Here is a 25,441-nt window from a genome sequence, read left to right on the forward strand (position 1 = left end):
CCAGTGGAGTTCAGAAGATATGACTGAATAAAGGCTGACTTAAAATCTCAAAGTCTTGCAGTCACTAACCAAAACACAGGTCAGAGTTAATCTCTGTTAATGAGTGAAGGAGATGGTTGAAGCCTCATAGTAAGAAAAAATGTTTATAAATGGAAAGCATTTAAATAGAAATGCCATTACAGGTAGAAATTTATCCAAGGGGCACCTGTTTAATTATAATGTTGTCTGCAGTAATAGTTTAATAATTTAAAAGAGAAAACACTGAATTATCAAGTAGAAGTTCCTACTGAATGTACTGTCACAGTTTGCCATTCAAAGATTTGTCCCACTTTGCATATGAGAGCTAATAGAATGGCAATGTAAGTTATTTAGACTGAAGATACATAAAAAAATTCTAATTCAGAAAATATATTCTGCCAATGGATATTTGTACTGTCAAGAAATCCACCCATTATTATAAACACCACAGACAAATCCACCCATTATTATAAACACCACAGACAGCAACTACTGTGATTAAGATCCATTAGAAGATTCTGTTTCTGTTACTCTCAGTTTTAGTTAAATAATAAGTAAGTGTCCATTTAGTCTCTTAAGGATGCAGTAGGCTATGGAAGCAAAAAGCATGTTATAGAAGGTATTGAATAAGGACAAGGAAGGCAAGAGAGCTTAGGAGCCTGGAAGTGGGAAATGTGAGACAGAGGAGCTGCAGTCAATTGAGCAAAATGAGTACACTGAGACTAAAATAGAGCTAGAAAGATGCTACTATCATTTTTGATCAAACAGATGCTTTCAGTAAGTAAGGAAACTGCAAATGGGATCAGTAGCCTAATCGATAGGAGGAAAGAGATCAGAAACCAGATGCAGGATTGAGATATGACTGATACAAAGACTGAGAAAAAGATTGGTCAGAGTGATGAATAGGAGACTGATCAGTTCTGGCTCTGCTAAGCACTTGGGAAAAACAGCTCCCCTTGAGCTCGTGTACAATTCCCCACATTACTGGATATTTTACATTAATCTCTCATGTCTTAGTTTTCCATTTATAAAAATGAGATAGCAATAGCTACTCAGTTCACAGGAACACTGTAAAAATAAGCATATTAATGTGCATGAAGCATTTAGATGCTGTAATGATGAGCTCCATAAAAAGCTTCTGAGGAAATTAATTTCAACTGCAGAGTAGGTTTTGAATAGACTGAATTAATGAAGGCAGGGGGCTGGGCACTGAACAAGAGAAAATGGAATACCGTTCAGTAAGTGAGCAGTAATTCTTCTGTAACCTGAAAGAGTCAAGTGGGTCTAAAATAAAAAAGAAAGAAAAGAAAAAAGAAGAAAAAAATAATTATGTGACAAATCTTTATTTCAGGACTTCAGAATCCAAGGCAAAATTCAGACTCCATAGACAATGATAAATCCTTCATCCTGTAGCTTGGATGTTTGACCTGGCAACTCTAATAAAATTTACTGTGAGATTTAATTTGTAGTTAGACACATAGTATATAAATTCCTGACTTAATACATTTTGTTTTAATTAGTGCAGTAGGTGTGTGGGTGGGCTCAGGATTTACATATTTATAGAATCCTGAGGACATTTTTGCATATTTCTATGCTTGATGAGATATAGGGCTGAAACCTAATTAAATGGTTTTTTGGGGGGATTTTTATTGTTTAGCTTGGTGGGTGTGGGTGTGTGTTTGTATATGGAGACAGGTTACAGTATATTTTATAGGATTTGCTTCTTTTTAAAATATATACCATGTTCTATGAAAGCAGCTTCTAACATCTGACATTTAAAACCAGTACAGAAGAAACTGTAAACTGCTGGATGCTGATGGCAAGCATAGCACAACTACCCAACCTCACAGAATTTAAGACCATCATGTTACAGTACTTGACATTATCATCACATGGTGGTCATCTGAAAAAGCTTTTGATATGATCATTGTCACTGTTGAGAATTTATTTTTGGAAATTATTTTGATTTTGTTCTTAAAATAATTACAAGAAATTATAAACAAATCGACAGTTATATTACCACATTCATGATTTTGAATGCAAAACATTATAAATAAAATATATAATTATCCATTTGATAATACAACTTCCATGTTGACAATACTTCCCATCTTGGCAACTTTAGGAGATTTAATTAATAGTTGTGCTGTGAACACTAATGAAAGTATCAAGAAGGACAAAAGACAATTTGGCCTTGGACTTGCACACTCTTGTGAAGTCTAGTCACTGAAGTACTAAATTTCATGAATAGAACTCATGGATGTTGGAACTAGTTTGTTTTAAGTGTGGATTGACTCTTACATTCTTGTCTTCTCCCATTCCCAAAGTGAATGCCTGATTTTCTGCTACTGGTATCTCATGCTTCATATGAAAACAGATGTATAAGCTGCTCTGTCCTTATAGAAAACCAAACAAAGGTGGCCATTGAAGTTGGGGTCATGTATAGATTAACTTTAATTCTATCTCACCATCTTTTCTTTTTGATTTTTAGTAATCTAACTAAAAAAAATTATCTGTATTATTTTTCATTTCCTTTGTCAGGCAAACTCGACTTCTTCTAATTCTCATTTTATCTATGTGTTTCACAGCCTTCCAGATGTTTTCCTTGATGATCAATCTCCTTCATTTATTGTAGGCTTCTATTAACTTTCATACTTCTTATTCAGCATTATTAACTCAGAGAGAACTCAACTCTTTCGTAGAAGTTTTCCTCCCTGAGTTCCAAAGTATCATCAAAAGTGACTTCACTGCTGTTATAAAGAGTGCTGTTCCTAAGTCAGCTTAAATGCCCTGTCCACTTCTCTCTTCTTCCCTCCCAAGCTTGTGCTGCTCTTTCTTTTGTACTACCACAGGTAACTGTGCCCCTGCTGAAGAATAACCAGTCAGACAACTTTACTTTTCAATGAGATCAGGAGCCTGATCTGTTTGTCAGGAAAGCCATAATACATCTGTGTCAGGATAATGGAGGGAGAGAAATGAGGGCAGTAATGCCATGGTAGCACTACAGATACCATGCAAGAAATTTCAAGTAAAACCTTTCATTTGAAAGAAGGTACAGTAGCGCTCACCACCATATGCCACACCTGGAAGGGTGTAAGTAGAGAGATGATACAGTAATTTCCAAAAGTGAATCTGAGCTAGAACTCAGAGAGAAATTTAGAAACTGTTGTCTGGTCTTGGCACAAAATTCTCCTTCAACCTTTTAAAATGTCTTCTTTTTTAGTAATGCTACTCTTAATTACTGTCATCTATATTTAAATGCCAAGTCTAATGATTCATTAGCATGATCGATCAGATTGTGAAAGATAGGTGAGCTAGGTTATGGGCAGGTTAAACACCAGCCTTCCAGTCCTGCAGAGAAATGCACAGTGCTAAAATGAGAAGTCTGTAGATGTACTATGCATCTTTAAATGATTGCAGTAATTACATTTCAAACTGTGCTTCTCTACATGACTGACTTCTATTAATTCTTCCAAAGAAGAAGAAATATAAAATGTATTGTTTAAAGTACATTTTTAAAGTAAAAGACTAAGCAGAACTTAAACCTCAGAATACTTTTTTTGGCATCAAAACTTATGTAGCAATAAATGAACTTGACAAGATTAATAAATCTCATTTCCATTTGAATACTTGGAAATAATCATAACTTTTTTTGGTGTTTGATGGATATGAGGATCAATGAGATTGAAGTTATGCCTATGTGCAATTCAAATGGAATGAGATAATACATGTTGCTCAATGGAGAACATCCAGAACTGATACCCCTTTCTGAAGCTAGTAAATTATTCTAAAGACTATCAAATCTGCACTGTATTGATGTCTGTAATCTGGGATCTGACCTCAGCTTTTCACACCACCTTCATTTTAGTACTTTCATGTAAAAGAATAAATGTTAATTCTAATTAAGAAAAAAATATTTTCTGCATTAGAGCTTCCTGTGTTTTGGTTCTCGGTGGTGTCAAAATGTCCCTCTCAGGCTGAGGTCATGTATGATTTCATCACAGAAAATTCAAGTGGATGAAGTTAAGGAATGAGTGAGTTGTTTGTAAGGACAAAGAGGAACCAACTTCTTTTGGGAGAACAAGGAAAGTCTAATATCTATACTGGTATAGTGAAAGGTATCAAGAAATAATCTCCTGCACTGGATTTTCATCATGGACAGTGTCACTATGTTGGAAGAGTCCACAGGGCTCTTTGGTGGGACCACAACCTTCTGCAAGACAATTCTTGTCACATTTTGGGTGTTAGCAGAATTGACTAGGGGCTGTTCTCAAAAGAGAGTTTAGAAGTACTCCATGTCTTAAAAGGTAAAACGGTTTAGAATTATGGATGTGGACTTTTCCATATGATTTGCTCTCAGTGCTAGGGAATGCTTATTTTACTAGCATAATGAGCCCCTTTTGGAACTCACAGGATTCTGTTTTGAGACAACAAATAGAAGATAAAAATTTCCCCACTGTCCTCTTTTCTTGATGAAAAAACACACCTGCTTTTGTAGACAGGAAAGGATTGGGTTTCCTTCGCTCTTTAAAGTGATCTAATGGAGAGGCAAGGTAGTTGGTCTTTAAATGCTGATGTAGTAATCAAAAAATGGAAATTGACTGCAACTTCCAGACAGCTTCAAAAGCAGAACTAAAGGGACAGAAACAGAGAGCAAGTCTACCAGAGCGGATCTTAATGCTATTACGGACAAGTCACTGTTGATAGGGTCAGGAGACCATTTCTGAAGACCTGCTGTGGAAGGGGAGTTCCAGAAGACAAGTTTTATATTTTTCCCAAAGCTTTCACTGGATAGCACTGCTGAATACAGTTGAAATCCCAGAAGGTTTGCGGTTTGGCAATAGTAACTGATTTGTTTGGAAATTTGAACAAGATAAAGATTCATTAATTTTGCCATTTTTTTTCAGAAAGAGTGGATGCTGTCTTCACAGTTTTAGGTGACCTGCTTATTTTATTTATTTTTCCATACTTGCTTTCAGACTTGGATCCACCTATGTAAAGCAAGGTTGATGGCAAATTTTCATTGAAGATTCACCACAGCCACAGAAGAGAATGAAGATCTACCTTTTCCAACATGAGAGCTTTGAGAAAATCTGCTTAAAAGGAGTTATAATGAGTTCTGCGATTTTTAAGTAATAAAGTTTATTATTCTAAGGTATTTATTCACTTTAAGAAGAAAGGATCAAGAAATTAATGACAGAAGGCTTAATTAAACCTATTATGTGTCTGTCATGATGACATTGGCAACAAATCCATACAGACTGTTTCAAATCTTGCTTTAGGAAGCCTCATGTTTTTTAAGAACATACATCACCCCATCAACTTCAAAAGGATTATGCTTTAAGATGAAATGTGTTTTTAGACTAGAGCCAAAGTTCTTAGCATTTTGCACCATTGAACTCAGTTATATAGGTCGAATATTTCTATAAACAACAAAGTAGGTATCACGACAGCTAAAATTCAAATAGTTTCATTTTTCCAGACTTCTAATTTGACTAAAAACTTGGTTTTTTTCAATATTTGTAAATGAAAAATATATATCTTTCAGTTAATTTTTTTTTTTTTTTTTCCTGATCCCCTATAACAAAAGAAAGGGCTAAATTTGGAGAATTTTAAAGTAGATATGTGCAAGTGCTTTGAACATTTATGTGGGAAACTGGCTGGAAACAACAGCTGAAACTGTTAGTAGAGTTTGACAAATTCACATTCATTTCAGATTCAGTGAACCTGATACTCTTTAATTAATAAATTATTTATGAATAAAATGCAAACAGTTCTACACACAATTTACTTTTTCTGGCATTTACACGCGGTTTTCCAGTGTCTTTTGAGCATATATTTTCTTAAAATGGCATGTTGAGATAATGGAGAAAATAATCCAAAAATTTTGTAGTGCAAGTCACTGTTGCAGCTGTAGCTACTCTTAACTAACATAGCAACATTCTTCGTGCTGCTGTGATGCTTTCAGAGCAAAGCAGTGACAAACTTAAAAGTGTGTTACAGGATGATCAGGGACATATCTGAAAATGAATGTATAACTACTTGCATTTTGATTTATTTTCTCACTTCAGTTATCACTTTTCATTTATAGTACCTAAAACTGTTTAGATTGATATGATTTAGAAGAAAATGTTGCCATTGTAATGTTGTTTTGCAATTCTGCATCTTCTGAAATGAACATGAGAAACAAAGGTTTTTCTCATGTTTAGAAGGTTTAAATAAATCAACTTCTAAAAAATTTAGTCTAGGAAATTTTGAAATCTACCCAACAATGTGTCCAGGGAGCATAATGGCAAGAAGGAAACATAGATCACTAAGCTCATTTCTTAGTAGGTGAAGTCAATTAAAAGGCTGACAGAAGTGTGCTGTGATGGAATGGGCAGTGCACAGGCTGTCTCCTCAGAAAACTGTTGATTTGTATGTCTGCATCATGGGTGACCTCTTATTCTGTACATCACTGGACAGTTATTGTGGATCATCCATTAGAAAAGGACATTGAAATTGTGTCTAATCAATACTCTTCTCCGTAGATTAAAGGAAAAAATAGATTTAGTAAGAGAAAAAAGGAAATGATGCAAAGAAGCCAGTGACAATTGGATTAATAATATTGCAGTGAGGAGTTCTATAAATGACAGGTGAGTAGTTGTTTTCCCCTACCACTTCTTCAGGTTTCTAGCCCAGGCTGTAAATATCACTGAGATGGTAGGCTTGTGAAAGGTTGAATGACCCACAGATAAAGGCCAGCAATTTTGTTTTGTGACCTAATGGAATATAGAGATTGTACATGTGGCAAAGGTAAGCACAAAATACATCCACTGTGGTAGCCAAAGTTGTAGGACACTGTTCCAAAGAGAAGCTGTGGAACCACATACAAATATATGCAGTTGTTTTGCACTAAGGCAGGTAGATTTAGTCAAGCTGAAACCTATAATTTTTCAATTTTGCATCAGGTTATGTTTTTACTGAAAAAATATACCTCTAATTTCATTTACAGCATGAGATGCTTTTTCTTCTTTTTTTTTTTTTTTTTTTTTTTTGCTTGCTTTCTTAAAATAGTATAAGCTGCACAACCTTGGGCATGAGACATCATAGGAAATGCAGAGAAGGAAAAAAAGAGAACTTTGATTGAGTTTAAATCTTCATAAGTATTTGATGTGTAGTTTAAAACTTCAAGCAGACCTTTAACTGCCCATAACTGGTCTTCAGCTTTACTCCATAAAAATAACCAGTGACAGAGTGGGTTATTTCAAGTATTATGTCTAAACATATACAGAATAATGCTCACTTTATATGTCTTTCTCTTTCAAACCCAAAGAAATTGTATAAGTACTTCAAAGTCCTATTTTAACTGTGTACACGTATACAAATATTATATTACATGAACATTTGTATTTGCAATGCATCACCAATGCTGAACTACATGATAATAACCATAGCAACTGGGTTTTTGGGCCATGGAATTGTGAGAGAACTGAGTCAGTGGCACACATATGCTCTCCTATTTCAGGTTTCATGATATTTTTGCATAGGCACCTAAGAGTATGTGCTTGTTCCATAAGATGATGTCAAAGGCCTTGGTTAAAGGTCCCTGTTGTTCCCTTTTGGGCTGCATGCCATTTCTCCTTTTAATTCGAAGAATTTTCATGTTGCAAAGTTATAACTGTTTTCCACAGAGGTACAACCCATGCATATAAACAAATCCATGAGCTTAATTTTTTGGGTTTTTTCCTGTGAAAGTGGTAGGTTTCTAAGCTTTTGGAATCCATGGTTTTCAGCAAAGAAAGCGAAAGTGAACGCCATTATGAGTAGTTCTACATCTCATAGTTAGAAATGCCTTGATTTATCCTTGGGATTATAGATTACCATTCAAGCCATTAGAGCCTAGTAAAACTGCAGAGCACCAATTATTTTAATTACTTTAAGGTTAGAACCTTTCCTTAAAAAATCTATTTCAATGCTTTACTTTCGGTCTTACTGAAAACAACTGGAGACATGCAGGCCAGCTATTAACAAGCAATACTTCACTATAAAGGTGGTGAGGCACTGGAAAAGGTGGCCCTTGGATCTGACTTACAACAACTTTTCAGTGATACATGCTTTTGATACGGTAGTATGAGTTTACAGTGAGGTGACATCATTAAACATAATTTAAACAACATTAAAATCTGAGTTGCTGCATAATGCAAATATTTTTTCAACATGAACACCAATCATTTAAGGTCAGGGAATTGAAGAAGTATTAAATCAAGAGTGGAAGAGAGAGGGTCATGCTACACTGAAATTGAGCTACAAATACACATTGAATTTGAAATTGCTCTTCTTACAAACTTCTAAAAGAACTTCAACCAATTTACTCTATCATTTAGAAAAGATTTTTATGTCCTTATAGCAGCCCTTTCTCTCTTGCAAGCCCTGCAGCATTATTTACTACACCTCAGCACTTCCAGACAGTGCTCCTCCATTAAACTTTCCTGAGAAACTTTCATTACAATTTCCAAATACTTTCATGAACAGAAATCACATTCCAAACATTGCAATGTAATAATTTTGATACCTGCAAAAGTAGGTGTATAAGATAAAAGAAACTAAAAAAATCCAATGACAATATGCCCACTAAACCTAATCTCTTCTTTCTTTTTTTTTTTTTTTTTTTTTTTTTACTTTATCTAAATTTATTTTATTGGAGGAGGTAAGATTGTAATTATAAGAACATGGGGGCCTGAATGAACTGTAGATCTAGCTATTGAAACTCATAGGCCTTCTGCTGTTTGAGATCAAGCTCTCACTTTCCCTGTATCTTTTTTTTTTTTTCAATTGAAGGTTGAATGGGCACCTGTTAGATTTACTCTTGAAATGGAAACAGAAATCTGAGCTTCAGACACCTGGAACTATGAATATTTACCATTTTGTGGGTTCTCTAAACAAGAGATTTGTTGCAGGGTAGTTTTCTTGTCTTAAAGATAAAATGCAGCAGAATTTTCTAAAAAGCTCCATTTAAGACTGAGGTCCAGTAATACTGCGATATTCTTGTGATGTTTAGAGTTTTAAACATGCTGCCCTGGCATGAGCAAACTGTGACAAATATCATTATTCCTCCCAGCTCAGAAGTAGGTGGATAGTGTCATAATCTCCTAAAAAACACCTTGACAGAATCTGCAGCAGATAAGCAATAGATTTACGAGGTCTGACTTGACCAGGGAGGGGTGGACTAAGGGAGAATCAGACCTCACACTAGATCTGCTGAGTTCTTGACAACACCAGATGTGTTAGTAGACATGCAGATGGCAACTTCTCCTTAAACCCACTGTTCCAGCTGAAGATCGGCCTCATGTTTCATGGTAATGTCTTATTTTCAGTGGGATTTGAGAAACTAGGATGGACTTCTTTTTGCACCCCTACTCTTAAAAGCTGCTCATGGTAGGATTTTATCTAGATAAACTAATAAAATGATGTTGGCTGCCTTCCTATAAAGTGCTTAAGGGAAATTAGGGTTGGAGGGTAAATCCTGGCCCAGTTCTTCCTGCTAGTACGTTTGAAAAAGAGTATGCTATTGATAGACCATAGCATTTACTTGGGATTATGAACTGTTGATAGTTTCTGAAAAGTATATTGTAGTGAACAATTTCAAAAGCTAAGACAATTTTGGTTTCCATTAATGACTGTAAAAAACCCCTTCAGTTTCATAATGTATGAAAGTACACTGGATACTCATGCAAAAACACAGACATAAACCATATATATTTATATACATATATACATAAAAAAATATAGAGGTGCAGAGTATCCAACAGATATACAGGAACTTCACCCCATTCTATTCTTAAGTTTACTGTTCTTTCTTTCCTGCTGAGAAATATGGCAAAATGACAGATGTTTCAGGAAACTAGCAATGAGTGAAATACATCACTGCAGAGTATTCGAGTATGCCATTAAAATACAGCATTTGGGATCTGGGATCATGTACTAGAGTTATTTTCCCTGATGGTTCTATTTTTAAAGTAACAAGTCTACAGAAAATCACATTTTCCCGCTAAGTATTTTATTTCTAATTATGAGATCGTAGCCCAACAATGTCAGTGTCATTTGTATAACATATTCACATTACAATTTAGTGCCTTAACAAGAAATATAAGGTCTGATTTATCAGTATTACAAAAAGCGTTACTCACATGCAAACTGAAGAATGGCCTCTCTGCTTAAAATACTGCCAAACATGTTGGTAGTTAAACATTGATACTGTCCAGAATCTTTCATTTCACTGGGGTTGTTGATGATCAGACTTCCTTCTATTAAAGTGAAACGATAATCACTTTCAACGTCGATTTCAGTTCCATTTCGAAGCCATCTTAGGGAAAAAAAAAAACAAAACCTACTTGAGCATTTAATAACTGAGTGACGGTATTAAGCTTAGTACAGAGAATCTGACAGCTCCAGTTGTAATAATGAGGACAACTATCAAAAGATGTCCTGTGCAGGAATCCATTACTCTGGAAAATCTTGAATGGAGGCATTCGACAACATAAGCAAATAAAAAACACAAGCAAAACCTGATCTTCAATCTCTGAAGAAAAAGGATACTCTTTGTTTTGCCTATGCTGAGTGAAAAAATGATCTCTTTTTTCTGTTTTATTTTTTGCCCCCCAAAAACTAATGTCCATAAAGGCTTAAGACTTGAAAACTGCATAGCAGAGACATCCTTTATGTCAAAAATAGGATTTTTACTGTGCTTATGATAATCAAAGTTTTAATTCATATTCTATCATTAAAGCTTTAGGCCTGATGCCTTGAGGTGGCTGCCTAAAAACAGGGACTAGACAAAAATAAGGGAATAAAGGTAGGTATTTATTTGAAGGGCCTTCAAAGGTACACCCTGGGCAGTCAAAAGGCTACACCCAAGATGGAACCTGGGTCATGAGTTCTTCACACTTTTATAAGCTTGGTCCATTTGCATATGAGGGTTAATTCTCCAATTATAACCTCAGTTAATGATGTAATTACCCCAAGTTTGCCACCCATCTAGGCTTTAGTTTACTCATTTTGGGGTCTGGTGTCCTTGAAGAGCAAACCTAGAGAGGCTTGTTATGTCTAACCAGCATGAGAGAACAGCAGCTAACAGGCCACACAAAACTTCAGAGTTGCACATTAAGCAGTACAGGATTTGAAAAATATAAAAGCTAAAACCTAAGGCATCAGGCCCAGCTGAGCTTACAGGTAGCAGAGTTGAGTCTATACTGCATGCAAACAAGCAAGCTTTTTTTCCCCATTCTTTCAGCATTTGATTTGAAACAGAGACACCTCATTTAAATACAGAAGAAAGAAGAGCAAGACCTGTGAAGAGCAGGGAGGTAGATTGATGTACACAGGCTGTTATGCAATATAGGATTTTGGCAAGAGACAAAGGCAAAATAATATCAGCTGAATCAGTATACACAAAATTCAAAGACTGGAAGAGAAGACAGGAATTAACTGGTGGGTGGCCAAGGGCAATTCCTGGTGGCTACTAGGTACATGGAAACTAAGATCAAATAAACAGTCTGAATAGGGAATGCTAAGTTAGGGAGGTGTTTGAGAGTGAAATGAGAAGCCTGAGCAGTAAAGCCAAGAATAGGAGTAAAGATAAGATGAAAAAGGCCAGGCTGTAGGAAAGAGGAAGTATCCCAAATCAGGCAAAGTTTTGAATAATTCCTGAATAAACACTTATTTTTCTGAGGTTTCAGAATTAACCTAAGTGTCCCATAATTTTTCAGTTGTGCAAGTTGTTTTATGGGTTGGGTTTCCCATCTGTCCCAGATATTATCTGCCAAAAAAGCCTCAGCCCCTCATTCATCTCAAAAAATTGAAGCAACAAACTCCGTAATAGTCCACTGCTTGCAAGAGAAAATATTTTTTGTGGTAGATTAATAGACTTTGGCAGTCTGGAATAGCCTCTTATATGTGTGTGTGTGTGTTTGCAGTTTCTGAATTAAAGAATAACATCCACATATGAAGACTTTTAAATCTGCTTTTTTGTCAAAGTGTAATTACATGAAATTTTAAGAAGAATGCAAAGAAGAGATGAGCAGTATAAACAGATATGGTACAATTATTATAATGCCCGGATATTTCAATACTCTTTTGCTGTCATTCTGCAGCTTCAAAGTTGGCTTGGGAAATTTCCAGGAACTTGCAAGCTTTGCCAGAGATCAGCAAAGACTGGAAGAACCTGGCAATACTTAAACTCCAGACACAACTTTAACACAGCAAAATGATTATCAATTCACCCTATCTTGTTAACATTCATGGTGAATGAGGTACAGCCAGCAGTTTTAGCCACTGTAGCTGTGACTATTTCTTAATCCAAAGGTCAGAATTGTCAGAATTTAGATTCTGAATCTACTATTTGTCCCTTCTTTTCACAATTGGACTTTTGATTGCAGAGCACCTCAGCTTCATTTAATGTAAGAAAGGAGACATCATTGACAATTTATTAATATTTTAAAGAGTATTGGGGAAAGCTTGGTAGGATTAACTACAATTTTAGGTAGATTCATACATAGAAGAGCTAAAAAGGAAAGGAATTTTTAATCTTGAACAATTGATTAGTTATTTGGTATTTTGAATGAAATCATAAAAAAAGTTAATATTTTATGCATATATCCTTGCTTATATATGGAAATAAAAAATGTAAAAATAATTGATCTTAAAATGAAAGGAAATCTAGACAGGGAAAACGCAAAAAAGTGAGTGTTTTGGCATTTCCAAATGGAAACTACCACAAAATTCAGTTTAATTAACTTTTTTTCCTTAGTTTCATTTTCAGTTAAGTTCAATGCAAAAATATGTTCTTTGAATTTTATCTCTTTTGATAAATCTTTGAATGATTTACTTTGGATCTTGATAACTACCTGCCTCTATATCTTGGGGTCCTTCCTGAGTGATTGTATTCCCCTCATATGATAAATAATAAATAATAAATAATAAATAATAAATAATAAATAATAAATAATAAATAATTAATAATTAATAATTAATAATTAATAATTAATAATTAATAATATATAATGATTATATAATATATAATCCATGCACATTATAGGAAAAACAAAATTAAATTGGGTGACTTTTTTCTAGGTACCCTGACTGATCTGGAAGGACTGAACCTAAAATATAGCAGTTCCAAGGTCATAGATGGTTAGGAAAATTCAGATGCATTTTTTCTAGAAGAAAAGTGACCGATAACATTTCAAAATACTATAATTTGGCTTAAGAAGACAAAAATAATGTTTATAAAAATTTTCAACTGCCTTTTCTAACAGGAAATGATACTGACAAAAAGTTACTACCCAGTGTATGTGTGGCCTAAGTAAAATCGTACATGCAGTGTTTCACAATCGGGGAAAACCGTGTAGTGAAGTGGCATCTCAGGGAATTCAACACCTGCTTGTAGCTCAGTAACACTGGTGACCTGTGAGATCTCACAGGAGGTTTGTGAATGTCTGAATTCCTCATCAAGGGGATCACAGTTATCTTCTTCATTGTACTGGTCCTGACTTGTGATGCTAAACTATGATTTGCAGAAAGGCTAAGCAAACAGAATCAGTTTATCTCAGGGAGTTATTCCCTAAATCTATGCATCAAAATACCTTAATGGCTGAAACTCAAAAAATTAAAATTTTTTAGTTCAGGGTAGAGCTTGGACAAGGGGAAATAACACACTTTGGAAGGAAGAACAACATCTGAAATTATGTGAGCATTCTTCATTTTGTTAAAACAAAGTAGTGTCCACGAAAAAAAGAGAATTTGTAAACAGGTTATGAACACTGTGTCACGAATTACACAGACTAAAGAAATTAATTTAAAAGGCAGAGGAAACACTGATATTCTTGAGTGCTTTAAATGTTCTTTTAATATATCTTTAAATAATATAACTTTAAATAAAATTTTACTGTGCTTTGGTTTTGGCTGAAAATAATTCTTAGCAGCAAAAGCCTCAGAGCACATGTAAATAAAGATTTCTATTGTCCGGTCCAGCTGGACAGGTTTTTTGGTAGTGTGGTTGGGCAGTGGCATGTATAAAATGCTGTAAATCTGTAGATCTTTTGAGACTAAATTCCCTCTACATTTGTCCTGAAGAATAGTATCTTCCTCAGAGAGTAATTTTTACCTCTTTTCCCTCCCTTGAATGGTAGTGTGCATTGTAAATGCTGTGCAGCCAAGTGGCAGCAATAGAAGGAGAAGTTAAACTGTGCTGTTTGAATTAGGCCTTTCAGGTTAAATCTCTCCTTGCATGAGCAACAGTCAGGAAAGTTTCTTTATGAGGCTGCTGAAACCAATTAATCTCTGGAGAACTGAAGAAATAGGTATCACAAAATCATAAACCAGCCCAGGTTGGAACGGATGATAAACGATCATTTGCTCCAGTCTTACATGGAAAATGGAGCCTAGATGAGATAATCAAGCATCTTGTTCATTTGCATCTTGAAAACCTTCACTGATTACTGAGGAGTATGAAACCATGTTGCCTCTTGCCTTCTCCATGCGGCCCCTTGTGAAAAGAGACCCCCTATCCTCTTTGTAGTCACCCTTTAAAATATGCTGAAAGTCTGTATTTGTTGATTGCATTCTGCTGGGAAAACACAAAAAAGGTTGGATGAAGAAAGAAAGGAGCTGGCATAGGTTGTCCACAGACAAAATTTCTAAAAGAATAAAGAAGTCTGGGAGACCTGAATGTAGGACTCTCCTCCTTTTGGGGGCAATTTGTGCCTTTTCCCCATGGTCACACTCTATGTTTAATGGACCAATAGAACTTTTACAATGTGTGGAACTAATAGACTTTTATTCTTTTTTTTATTAACAAATCACCAGTAAGTAACAGAAATTACACAAGGAATGTCAGTAAAGAAGCAAGCAAGATAGCTTCTGTACCACATAGTGAGGAATTAATGCTATTCTGGTTTGAAGAACTTCTGGATATTAATTTCTAATCCCATGTTACATGTATTAGTCATGCCTGTGCTGTTTGGAGAGGTTGTGTCATGTGTCAGATCCACTTAATGAGTCCATATATTGCAAAGAGGCAGATTAAGTACTGTTGTGGTGGGGGTATCTATGGGTGATACTGATTCTGAATTTCTTCAAGTTATAGAAATGCAAGTGCTGTGATTCAAATAACTCTAAGGAAAATTTAACCGGAATTCTGAAGATGGAGAATTGATCCACCTATGACAAAACACAGTAAGAGTCTTTATGTTCCCTTTTTAATTGCAGAAGGACTCTATGAGGAAAGATTAAAAGTATATTGAAAAAAATAACCAACCATATGTTCCCCGAGCCTTCTTACATCACTTGTAATTTGCATAAAATATGAGCAGAGACAGATACAGCAAATGGGTAAGGTGACTGCAACATACTGTTACCACCTGTAAGTGTGCACCATCAATAAACTGCACTCTGAGGCTCTCAGGTATGTCATCACAGGTCTGAATAATAGATAACTGTGGCATACAAGTCTGTATGGAAAAATAAGCAACAGGTGATAGTTGCACAGGAATAAAATGGTAGACTTGTGAGTGAAAAAACACCAGATTTGCCTCAACCATAGTATCTTGTAGTGCAAAGTCATGTCATTTAATGTACCTATACTTTGCTGCTTTCCCTATATATTGGGATAGTAATTTGTAGCTTTATAGATGCTTTGAAACAAAAAAAACCCCAAACAATTAAATATTTTTTTGTCAGTTGTCGCAGTTAATTAACTGGACAAAAGGAATCTCTCCACATGGATAGAAATGATGCAGAGAGCACATAATTTGAAACTTAAAATATTGCTTTTCCTTTAATCACTGCCACTTATTCTTCTTGCTTATTCAGAATCAGAAAAAAAAATTCAATCAGGAAAAACATTAGTGTCACAGAGCTGTTTCTGTTGTTTCGCACCAAAATACATTGATTTTCAGAATAGGATTGGAGTAGCTAATATTCTGAAAAGTTAAAAAAAATAAAGTTCTAAAACAGGTACCTGTATGTGGGAGTAGGATTTCCACGTGCTTGACAATTCAGAGACACTTTCTTTTCCTCAGAATCAGTCGGAAAAATCATATCATCTGGCTCTTGTACAAACACTGGCCCATAATCAACACTTTCTGTGAAAAAAAGAAGTGCTACAATTTAGGAAAGCTGAAGAAATGTAAATGTGTTATAGATTTTGTAACGTGAGATTAAAGTATGCATAATTGTATTTGCTTTCCCGAGGTTCATATTCCATTACTTCAGATGCTGCATTAAAACACAATTATTAAAAGAAAAAAAAAAAATAAAGAAGAAATATAAGAAACATTACTAAGTGAAAAATAAAACACATAGTATGATTTAAATGTTTGTTATTATGCCTAAGAATGGCTTTCTCATTAGACGTGTTTTGGCCTGCAGTCTAGTGAGAAGCTCAAGAGACTTAAGAGGAATTAACTCTGCTTAGAGAGAGCAAGATAAACAAAAATTTTCCTACTGCTTGCAGCAGCTTATGTCACAGAAAAGTAATATACAATTTTCCCCTTTATGTCAAGGAGTTGCTAAGAAAAATCACTTGGAAAATTAATGGCAGTAAATGGTGTCTATTATTAAATAATATATTACTAAATCTGACATTTCATTTTCCTCCACTGCCTTCTCTAATTTTGGCATGTACCTGCATCTTGATAAGAGTTTACATTTCTGAACTAGAAAAGCTGGATAGACTCATAGAACATATCTATGATTCCAATCCATTCATATTATGAAGTGAGAAGTGTAAGCCTCCAGAAAAGTAAAAGGTCACAAGAAGAGCATTCCTGACCATGTTGGTTTGAATAACTAAAATTCTCACTGTGCACCAGAAGTCTGTGGAATTTTAATAATTTTAGACTGACTTCAGACTCTTGGATGATTTAAATGCACAGTGCTCTTCATCTTTAAAGCACTAGCCTTAAGATTCGTGTGTGGAGAGATAGTGACATTGTCCTGCTACTTTCAATGAAGCAGGGTTTTCTCTGTCGGTTTTAGGGTTTCATATGTTCATGTGATAGACATCCTCCAGTTCTTACTGAGGACAGCACAACACATTAAGCAGTTTATATCATCCTGCTGTATTTGTCCTACCAACAGCAGCTTGAGGTAAAAAAGGTACACCTGAAGACTTAGGGTTTGGTCTGTGACTTAAGAATTATTTATTGCATTGTTTTACCAACTCCACACAACTTCAATCACGTTATGGTTTCACAGTTTTGGGAACTGCAACCTTTATCGCACAGCTAACAGCCTCATAAAATTTGGGTAGACAGGAAAAGGTACATGGGGCTCTGAGTCTTGGTAGAGAAAAGAAAGACTGGGCATCTGAAAAAGGATGGGAAACGTGGGAGACAGGTCAAAGTATGCTAATTTTGAGATGCAAATTTCCATGTCTTTAAATTCTTACATTTGGGGTTTCTCAGCTCTCTTATCATACAGTAAAATGATGACTTAAGACCCCATTATGCTTTTCAACATTTCTTTTTAGTGACTACGCACTTACTATACATTTTGTTGTCTTTTTACACTACTATTCAAATGCAGATTTTGAAAATACTTTTATTTTCAGGTGTGTATGTTTCTGCTGAAATAGATTCAAATAATTAGCCTGAAAATTTGTAAAGTCAGCAAATAGCAGCAGCTGCAATTAGTAGTTTCTCTTTCCCATAATTTCCCAGTTTATTAGACTCACTTGTAGGACTGCGCAAAGGATTGTGGATTGCTGTTTTGCATATTTATATTGCTGTGTAGGTATATTGTTTTGCTTGGGTTTATTGACAGAAATATATGTTCTGGACCAAATATCTGCATTACTAAAAAAAAAAAACAAACCACAAACAAACCAATTACAATAAGTGATTTCTGATATGTACTTATATTATTGAAGTTAAAATAACTCCAGTAAAAAATTTTGAGAAGTGCAGCTTAAAATGCTGGAGGGCTAATGGATTCAGCTGGCAAAATTTATTTTATGAAAGGAAAATATTGATACAAATCCGTTGTATGGATTGTTTCTTATAATTTGGTCACCTGCTTCTTGCATTGCACAAAAGAAAATACTAATGAATGTAGGTGAAAATAAGCAGAACTCATATCAAGCTGGAGTTTAGAAAAACCAAGAATTAATTAATGATAACAAATCTAAATCATGGCTTTAAATTTAAGTGTTATTTCATGCAGATTAGTAGGCATATGGATAGGGTGTATATTAATAAAGATTAATGATTTTGTCTTCTCCCTAGGAGAGACTCTGTAGATAAAATATAATATCACAGTCTAGGAGTGCTGGAAAGAAAAGAAAAAGATGCAAGGCTAGGTGCAGGACCAGACCATGGCACACTCTTATCCTGTCCCTAAGCCACTCAAACAGAGACTTCTGCAGCTTTTGACAAAGCCATCGACCTTAGGACAAGGAAGCACCTGTGGTCTCAGTTTGCAACACACCATGGTCCCACAGATAGCTGGAGGGTCTCCTCAAGCCACAGACAGGGGAGCAATCCAACCCCTCTGTGTGACCTTGAAATAAAATTTTCTGATTCATGAACCATTGGCAGGTTCTTCTGCTGTGTGTGGTCTTTTGGGAGAAATATCCCCTACCTTTTCCTTATTGCCCTTATTTTCTTATAATATTTAATGTATATATCTTTGTACATATGGAGATATAAGCTATACATTTACACACACACACGCACATTATACTTATGTATGTTTACTGATGCCTGCAGGGATCCAAAGGCATCAGGTTTCTTTGCACCCATGTTTTATCTAATTGTGACCCATGCTCTTAAACAGGATGGTTCTGTGAGTGTGTATCACAGGATTTGAGCTCCACACCTTATTTTTTCTTTCTAAATTAAGCAAGAACATAAAATTAAATGAATATTTAACATACATGTTAGCATGCATATATTTCAATTTACTATTATAATTTCTCAAGGGAAGTATTTCTGTTCCTCGTGGAGGCTTTTATAAAATAAGATAGCAAAAACGGGTTGCTTTAAGTGCTATCTTATTTAAGACCAGTGATTTACCACAGAGTCTTGGGAATACAGGTGTGCACTGCAACCAGCAGTGCAACAGCAAGTTTGTGGTCCCCTTACAATTTTAAGTTGCCCTTTTCAACCTAGGCAAGTAAAAGCACTAAGCACTCTCATTGGGATTTACCATTTAAACTGATGTTGTCCAGAAAGGTAAGAATATGGAAAACATTCAAAATATAAGAAAAATCCCTCTTTTAAATTCTTGAATATTCTTCAGAACAGTGCTCCAATATTCTTTGAGTGCCAGTGTTCTCCTTACAGCACTTCTGCACTTAAAAATATATGACTTCTTAATACTAAGTACTTAAATCCTCATGGGAAAATAAACTGGAATCTGTGTCCTGCAACTCAGGCAGTAGCCAAAGTGTGGTTTCTCTCTCTTATCTATAGATATTCTTTCATATTTTCATTCTCTCCCTCAATCACTGATGAGAAAAAAAATCAGATGTTCTTTAGTTTTTGCTGAGCAATGAAGTATCATAACAACAAACTGCAGATGAGAATAGTTTCCTGTACTTTAAATCCTGTAGCAACTGAAATAGTGTAATTCCTCAAGAGTGTGGTTCCTCAATAGGGTAACTCCTCAACAATGCTTTCTTGCCACCATTTTTGATAAAATTCCAGGTCAATTAATACACAGAGAAAATTAATTAATTCCTGGAACCTTGGGCATACAGAGGTGGGCAGGAAAGAAATATGACCCTGTTCAAACCCCTGCATTGGAGCTGCACTGGCACTATTATTTTCAGTGTCTGATAATTCTAGGTGCTGTACTTCTAAAGAAGAAAAGAAATGAGGCTATTAGAAATGTTTTCTTAAATAAGTACCCTCCAAGATACATGACTGGCCCAATCAGTCATGGAGGCATCTTCTCAGTCTGAGCTACTGGTGGGAAGAAACAGCAGACAAATTATGTAAGGGGATATACTCAGGCAGCCTTTGAATATGGGGGGAGGAAGTATTCCTCCAGGTCTTCTCCCCTTCCTCTGCTCATGTCTCTTTAGAAGCACTTTTTACAGGACCAGGAAAAATGTTTTCTTATTGCTCCATTTTCGGCCCCCATGTTCCAAAGACTTCTTAAACCCATGTGGAGATGGAAGAATTTTCTAAAGAAAAGCTACACAAGAATGTAAAATGATAGAGCTTTTAAAGCAGCCTAAAATGAGGGATGACTGACAGACCTTCCATCCTAAAATACAGACGACTCTACTCTGCATACGGGCCCTACTCAGAAAAGTACCTACTTGACACATCACAGACCAAAATACATCCTGATGATCTGACAGTCCTAGGTATTAATATGTTCAGGATACATTAAGAAAGTTGAAGTAGTTATTGATAAGGCTATATATGCTGCTGAAATCTGCATATAAGAAGAAGTAATTAAAATTAACCAAAGCTGTTTCATTTCAAATTGGTCCTACAAAGTGAAAGACACTTTTTGGTAACATTCTGTTGCTACTCACTATCAACCTCGGTTTTGATTTTTTTTTCTTTACTTTCTTGGTTTAAAGCTTATGCTTATTGTATGAAGTTCAGGTGATGACTCTCAAGGATCTTCCCATTACCTTTGTTATCACGGCACAAGACAGTTTAACCCGTTCAGTATATTCATAAAATATTTTAGAAGTATATTCACACTGATTTAAAAGCAAACCTATTGCTTTCTCCCAACAAAAGCTAGAAGCTATCTTTTTTTTTGGTTTAAACACTGAAATAATGTATTAACTTCAGTGCTAATATTTATTTTACAAGTCAGTCCTATGATATAATCTTTCACCTTTACACCTAAGAAATAAAAAATTACTATTCATTTTAATATCACTATCATATGTCAAAATATGATATATTTTCAAAATTTACTTTAATATAATAAAAAAGAAGCCCACAAATTCATCAAGGTAAAATATGTTCCAATGATTAAATCTCTGTGTAACGTATTTTCAAATTAACAAAGGTGGCTGAAATTTACAATAAGTATTTTGCATCTATAGAAGCAGAGACATACATATATATATACATACACACGTATATATTTGCAACATATGCATTTCTAAATAAAAAAATTTAATTTTTAACCTATGTTTTGGTCAACTTAAAAGCTAGGAAACTTTAAGACTCCTTTTGAGGTGAGACTGATACAGGGGCTTCAAGGTATATACATTGATTCTAGTACACTACATGCTGGAACACTGTACAGTACATGCATTATTAAGTTTATACTGCAAAGGAGATTAAATTATTTTCTCATATTTTCAGATTTCTCTTTCCTGAAGGATGTTTATTTGTTTATTAAGCAAGATAATACCAGTTTTTTCTGTTGCTTGAAAATACTTTCTCTGTTCTGTGGTCTGAAACAAATAAATTTGTTCTGAATTTAGCTTATAATATCTAAACTGATACTATAAATCAGTTGTCAAATATTTTTAGCAATGGAAAAAAATTAGTAGTTTGTGCCTATAATTCAGACTGCTAAATGCTAAATCTAGCAGATGGTGGGGTATCAAGAATTCTCATTTTACAAAAATTAGGTTCAGATCTTGCATATCTTGGGGTTCATTGATCCAAACACTTTCAGTTGTGACACAGACTCTGTTCTTCATTTTCTTCTAAAATATATGAAACCAAAGATGAAAGGACAAAGACAGTCCTTATTCAAGGTTAAGTTCAATTATCTTTACTGCAGAAATTCCAAGAGTTTTTGGAATGGTAAGAAAATATAAGAGTTTGCAGTTTTATGATTCTTCAAGAGTACTTAATGAATAATTCATACTTTCTATTACATTTTTTAGTCATGACTTTACACACTGATGCAGAGTTTGGAGAGAAGGACTGCACTGCCTTAGCTGCATGTTTACGCTAAATAATTCCAGATAGTTCAAAGTCAGCAGTGAGCTAGAGCATAGTTCTTTTAATTTAAGATATCAGGAACACATGTTGAATTGAATGTGCAAATGAAATAGCATAAAGTCAGTATAAAAGAACTTTTATTACAAGCCGTGTCAGGTGTTTGAGCATGTCTGCTGGGAAATCATTTGAGAAGTCACTTGAGAACTGGTATAATTCAGCAGCCAATAAAAGCAATTTTGTTTTTTTGGTTTTTTTTTTATGGCAAACTTCAGTCCTGAATTTATGCCATATATTAGATGGTTGAATTATGCAAATTCTCTATTATAATAATATAAAACATGTTTTCTCTCCTCCTAAAAAAGCCATCTTACTTGAAGCAGTTGTGTTTCATTACCACAATGTTGCAGCATTTCCTCACTTAGGAAGCTCTGGATGATAAACATGACCACTGAACCCTACCATCACATAGCAGTTATAGGATGATAACTAGAATATCTGTACTTCAAGACCTGTAAAAAACTGTAAAAAACCCCAAACCCCAAAAAATACCTTGGGGCCAAATCAAACCAAGAAATTTAATAATATAAGTAAGTGTAATGACAGATAATTGAAATAGTCACTTTTTCCCAGTCTTTAAATATCAAAGATATTTATTCAGGCATGAAGTTGTTAACAGAACTGAGAGAGATTTAGAAAATAAGCTACATTCAGCTGCCATAACAGATGTGTTCAAGTCCTCTTAGATGATGCAGATTATCCTATTTGGTCCCATGCTGATCATATCTAAATACTGTCTCATACCTATGCTTGTGCTATGCAGGCACTTCAGATAATCAAGGGCGTTTAAAACATTACTCAGGTGACTCAGATTTACCTATTTCTACAAGTATCTACACAGCTGGATATCCCAAGATCTGTTAGTGAAATAAGTCTCCTAGGACTATTTTATGTAGTCTTTAAAAGAAAGGTGTTCCTCTCTTCTTGGTCAAATACTCTATTCATTAGGCCTTATGAGATAAGGCCCTTTTACAATTTTGTCTCCGGTCAGTGGTTTTTCACCTGCTCCTGAAAAATTGATGAATCTCAATTGCAGAGCTGCAATGTGGCCCCAGTGTTTTGAGAAGAGTCATAATTGCTCACCTAAATCATAGATCATATCTATGGTATGATGATCATACCTGAGCTATGATCTCACCATGCTTTCTGGAGATGCCCAGGATTTCTCGTACTATATTATTCAAATAGTCTGTTTTTTTTGCTTTCTTGTTCAGTCTGTAGACATTCATGCTGAAGAAGATAAGGATAACAGATTCTGGTTCTACTGGACTTTAACATTAACCTGCCCATATCAGGTTGTCTGAGAGGAGTTATCAGTGTCTGGTGAATGGGGTACAAAATGAGTTCACTCTAGTCACTGCTTAAAAGAATATGGCAGTGGAAGGACAAATGTAGAAAGATGCCCCAGTTCCAGAAATGCCATCAAACAGAATTTATCTGCTGACAGGATCAAATTGTTTCTTTTCTAGATCAAACTTAATTCAGGAAACAAATTTATGGTTGTGCAGAAGCCATTTTTCTACACAAACACACATGCATACACCATTAATTTTCATTACATGTAAGGTAGTTTCCATTGGGAAAATGTAAGACTTTGCTGAGAGGAGCAGTAACCTGTTATCACATTCATGATATTGTGTGAATGTCAATGAACTGCAAATTATTAATCACAAGTCTTTCCTCTTTTACATCCTTAGAATATGTTTATGTATCTTCTAATCCCTTCCTTCCTTCCTTCCTTCCTTCCTTCCTTCCTTCCTTCCTTCCTTCCTTCCTTCCTTCCTTCCTTCCTTCCTTCCTTCCTGGCTTTCTACCTTTTTTGACTGCAGTTCAGGTAAATATTATCACTAAAGAAATGTTATTAGAAATCTGGCTTTTTAAATGTAACCAAACATGAGGAAATATGTACTGTTACTATGAACTATTGCATTTAGTGATAAATGACAGCATATGACACCAGAACCTCTATCCAAGCATGCACATGTGTCCATGCAGGACAGAGTTGACTACACAGAGTAGATAATTTAGAGAAAAAGTAGTTTTATAAGATTTACTCTTCATGTTTAATTTATATTACTGGCATTCATGATTAAATAAAAATAAATTCCAAGGAGAAAAATTATATATGAAAAGTGGCTTAGATTTTGCTACTAGATGAAATTGTGCTAATGGAATTTCAAATCACTGGTTTGTTATTTTCATTCAGCAACACCTGTGTAAAACCATTCTGCATAGTAATCTTTAAGAAAGGATGTTTTAACTGGGGACTTTAAGGTTATTCTGAAGAACCTAAAGGAAAGCAGCTCATTTCCACTTTGTGACATTTAATAAAATTCAAAAATATGTCCAAGAAATATTGAAGCAAGCTGACAAAAATGCACTGATTTTGAAAAATATTTCCAAGTTTTAGAGGGGGAAGCTACACTTACCATCATTTTTGAAGGTCTCTGAAAAGTGGTAGAGGTTTGTTGGGGAGTGATAATGCTGTGCAGCTCCTCTCCAGCCTGGTGAAGATACACTTCCTAATGAAGGACTGCTTAATCGTGGTCTGTTCTTTGAATTAAATGAGGCTAAAGATGAACTACCAGATTTTATTCTTAGGATAGCAGCATATGATGTGGGAACACCAGGAACAGCTTCTGAATATTCTGGAAAAAAATAAAAAAAATGCAACAAGGAGTGAACACTCAACAGAGACAAAATCTGTCACTTTGCAAAAGAATGTTTAGTCAAGCAGTAGAAAAGTAGAAAAGTTTTTTCTATAAAAGGAGTGACAAAAACATCCCAGGCTTGATGAGAGACTCAGCTTCTGAAAAGAACTGGGTAGCAGCATAGAGGTCTAAGAAAATTTCCTTGCACCTTCACCATAATATATGTCAGGTGGTTATTAAATTTCTTACTTAAGGAAACATGAATTTTCAGTGTTTTTAATTTTATTTCTATGACCTTATATTTCTATTTCATAGTGGAAAAGTGTCTGGCAAGCCACCATCTTTCCTTCACAGCCTTCCTTTACATTGTAAGTGCAATGCAGAAACACTGATTGAAGCTAAATATGCCTCTCCATTCAACACTACTCTGCAAATCAAGCAGGCTAGCTAAACAAGGTATTTGTGCATACAGGCTAAGAGTACCTGTATGCACAAATACCTTTCCAAAAACGTACATATGCTAGTCACCTCCTCTTCTGCCTTTTCAAGTTCCCTTTTTTGTCTTTCATGCTGCATTTAAAATTTCAATGTTTAAAAATAAAGATTTGTGCCCAAGATTTCAGTCCCTGTATAACGCCAAATATAAAGGAAATAAATTATGTTATAATAGATTTAAAAATTATAACTCAGGACCTGCAGGAACAAATCAATCAGATGTATTGACATCAATTGTCCTGAAAATGCAAGGGTTAAGGAGGTGAGAAGATGAGCAAGTGATTCCGACTGCACATCTAATGCCTATGA

The 25,441-nt window shown here is 35.0% G+C and overlaps 1 protein-coding gene across 1 annotated transcript in view; it reads right to left on the reverse strand.

The window, feature by feature from the left end:
• The window catches only part of CNTN5 (contactin 5), a 238,480-nt gene extending 213,326 nt beyond the window's left edge, over window positions 1–25,154 (reverse strand). Inside the window, exons 1-4 of the mRNA XM_069027648.1 lie at window positions 25,121–25,154; window positions 24,416–24,634; window positions 16,016–16,139; window positions 10,188–10,363 (exon numbers count right to left, since the gene is read on the reverse strand). Coding sequence (XP_068883749.1) covers window positions 10,188–10,363; window positions 16,016–16,139; window positions 24,416–24,634; window positions 25,121–25,154 — 553 coding nt within the window. The remainder of the gene's footprint in view (window positions 1–10,187; window positions 10,364–16,015; window positions 16,140–24,415; window positions 24,635–25,120) is intronic.
• Window positions 25,155–25,441: the final 287 nt, after the last annotated feature.

The sequence above is a fragment of the Aphelocoma coerulescens genome, chromosome 1 (assembly GCF_041296385.1).
Source record: "Aphelocoma coerulescens isolate FSJ_1873_10779 chromosome 1, UR_Acoe_1.0, whole genome shotgun sequence".
NCBI classification, from domain to species: Eukaryota; Metazoa; Chordata; class Aves; order Passeriformes; family Corvidae; genus Aphelocoma; species Aphelocoma coerulescens.